This window comes from Vanessa atalanta, chromosome W (genome assembly GCF_905147765.1).
Source record: "Vanessa atalanta chromosome W, ilVanAtal1.2, whole genome shotgun sequence".
Taxonomy (NCBI): Eukaryota; Metazoa; Arthropoda; class Insecta; order Lepidoptera; family Nymphalidae; genus Vanessa; species Vanessa atalanta.
In genome coordinates, this window is record NC_061901.1 from 141604 (window position 1) to 144380 (window position 2777).

At 36.2% G+C, this 2777-nt stretch overlaps 1 protein-coding gene across 1 annotated transcript; it reads right to left on the reverse strand.

Moving 5' to 3' along the window:
- Nucleotides 1–617: 617 nt before the first annotated feature.
- Nucleotides 618–1403, reverse strand: LOC125075466. Its single transcript, XM_047687182.1, has one exon. The coding sequence runs from the start codon at nucleotides 1401–1403 to the stop codon at nucleotides 618–620; it is 786 nt and encodes a 261-aa protein (XP_047543138.1).
- Between the last annotated feature and the right edge of the window lie 1374 nt (nucleotides 1404–2777).

Here is a 2777-nt window from a genome sequence, read left to right on the forward strand (position 1 = left end):
ATTATGGTATCTACTTCTTTATGGTCAGTATTCAATAAAACAAGAGATTGAGATTGACTAGGTAGACTCTGTAAGTAGTGATTCAAGTCATTTTGAGTTACAGTTGGTTCAATTTCCCGGGCAAGATGTTTACCAATATTTGAGAAATGATTATTTACATAGTTAGCAGATTCAAGTGGGGAAGGCTTTAGGTATTTAAGTTCGAAGTTGGGTCGTCTTTATTTAGTGGAATAAGTTATTGTTTTTATATTGTGCCAGAGTAATTTATTGTTCTTTAAAGATCCCATGAGTAATTGTCGTTCATATTTTCTTTTTAATTTCATAAGTACTGCTAAATGACAAACTATAATAATCCAAAATCGATTACTCAACAAAGCAGTCAGTAATATTATCAGACCAATTACTAAACGCAAATAAAACGTCAGATTGATGACATTAACATTAAACTTCAGAAAAAAAAAAATACCGACATGTTAATGTTTACAAGTTAATACTCGAAATCCGAGATATAGTTATAATTATATGATTAAAGTAATGAAACTAAAATAGAACATCTAAATAACTTATGTTAATGAATAGTAAAAAACAATTTGAAGGATCGCGGACGAAGACTCGGTCTAGCAAAACCAAAACTTACTTTTTAATGGTTCTCTTGCTTCGTATGGCCAGAGTAGATTGGCGGATTTTGGATTCAAGTCGGTAGAACTGGTACCAGCAGCAGCAGCAGCAGCAGAGTTAGTTGCCAAGGGAATGTTATTCGGTGTGCGATTGATTGCGTTGAGCTCTGCTGTTGTGACAATCCGGTGTCGTTTACCGTCTGACCCGGTAACAATAAAAACACCATCCTTCGTCCAGCATTTTGAAACTCCGAACTTCTGTCTTGCTGCCATAAACAGGTCATGCCTCTCCTTAGTAAGGAACTCCGACAGAGTCACGCCAGTATTTTTAAGATACGTTTTCGAGTACCAGATTTTATTACGAAGCATTACGTCACGGAATTTAACAAGAATAGGTCGAGGCTTATCTCTGGAAGAGTGACCTAAACGCTGACACCGACTAAGCTTGTCTATCGTGAATTCTGGTACTTTAAGATGGCCTGACACAACATTTGACACTACCATTGGCAAATTCTCTTTTTTATCCTCGGAAATTCCATGCAAGAGAAGCATCTTCCTTCTGCTTCGCATCTCTAGCTGGTTGTATTGCTTCGATAGGAGTTCCACTTGCATCTGAAGACCTTCCAATGCAGATAGAACAAAGACTCTGAAGGTGTTAAATTGGGCCGCAATGTTGGAGTTTGGACTCGTAGCCGGGATAGAACCCTGAAGAGATTTTTGAAATTCAGCCATCCTTGTATTGAAGTGTTCGGTCAGGTCCTGAATTGAGTGTTGGATGGACTCCATAGTGCAGTTACTAATTTATAAATATATGTTCAATGTTCTCGGTTTTATTGGCTAAATCAGTGCTATGGAGATTAGCTGGCAGGTAGGAAACAAACTTAGCACATTTCTATTCGTGAATTATTAATTCATCCAATTTATATTATTTAAAATTTATAAGAGCTCAAATAAAAACGTGTTGTCTACCCGAAAAAAAAAAAGATTTTTGGAAACGTTGGCAAAACGAATATCTGTGTCAATTATCAGCTCGCAGTAAGTGGCAGCAGCTCCAGCAGAATCAACAAATAGGCGATTTAGTCATCATTCATGACACGAACTTACCTCCCGGCAAATGGCTACTTGGCAGAGTCGTCGATTTGCACCCTGGAAAGGATGGGCATGTACGGGTCGTAACAGTCAAGACGAAGAATGGCAACATCCAAAGACCAGTCGTAAAGTTATCAACGTTGCCTATTAGTAATAAAGGAAGTTTACTACAACAATCTAAACAATCAACTTCATCAGAAACTGCATCGAAAATATTTAAACCGAAAGTTCGTTCCGGCATCAAGACAATGCTTATAACTTTATTTACAATGTTGCTTATATTACCGACACAATGTTCATATAACATAGCGCAATTGAAAGACAATCAAGCGATCTATTTCGACAAGATTTCTAATATGCATTTAGCAAGAGGCGAATGGAAGCTTATTGTTTATTTTGACATGAAACCGTATTGGGAAGGCTCCGAGATTTTAAGAAAATATTTAAACCATATAGAAACTTTATGCAAAAGATGTAACCAACCACTGTGTGAAACAATTATAACACAGTTTGAACACGCCTATAAGGAACTTGAACATTACAATCACCTGTTGCTTGGTCAGCAGTTTAACGATGACGCCACGAGAAAGTCACGGGCGAAACGTGGTCTAATCAACGGTATCGGAAACATTGCGCATTCACTGTTTGGAGTCCTAGATGATCAATTTGCCGAATAATATAAAAAAGATATCGAATTACTGCGATTAAATCAAAAACATATAGCCACACTCTGGAAAAATCATACCTCGATAGTCGAAGCGGAACATAATTTACTACAAAGAATCGAATCTACAATGAATAAGCAACACAAAGTCATCAATCAACATATAAACAAATTAGATAGAGTTACAAGCAATTTTAGTGAAAAAATTCAAGATATGTTAAACAGCAACGATATGCGAACTGCATTATCAGCTATAATAATGAACAAGTGACAACGAGTGACAGTGTCAACTGATTATCTCTCTAAGTTTATTATAGTGAATAATTATTAATACATAGTTTTACGTGACAATAAGTGAATTATAATACTTATAATAACAACTATTATTCGTGGAAGTGTTATCGTGG

Bases quoted from the DNA above. Each gene is read 5' to 3' on its own strand.
- LOC125075466 (XM_047687182.1), bottom strand. From the start codon at position 1,403: ATGGAGTCCATCCAACACTCAATTCAGGACCTGACCGAACACTTCAAT.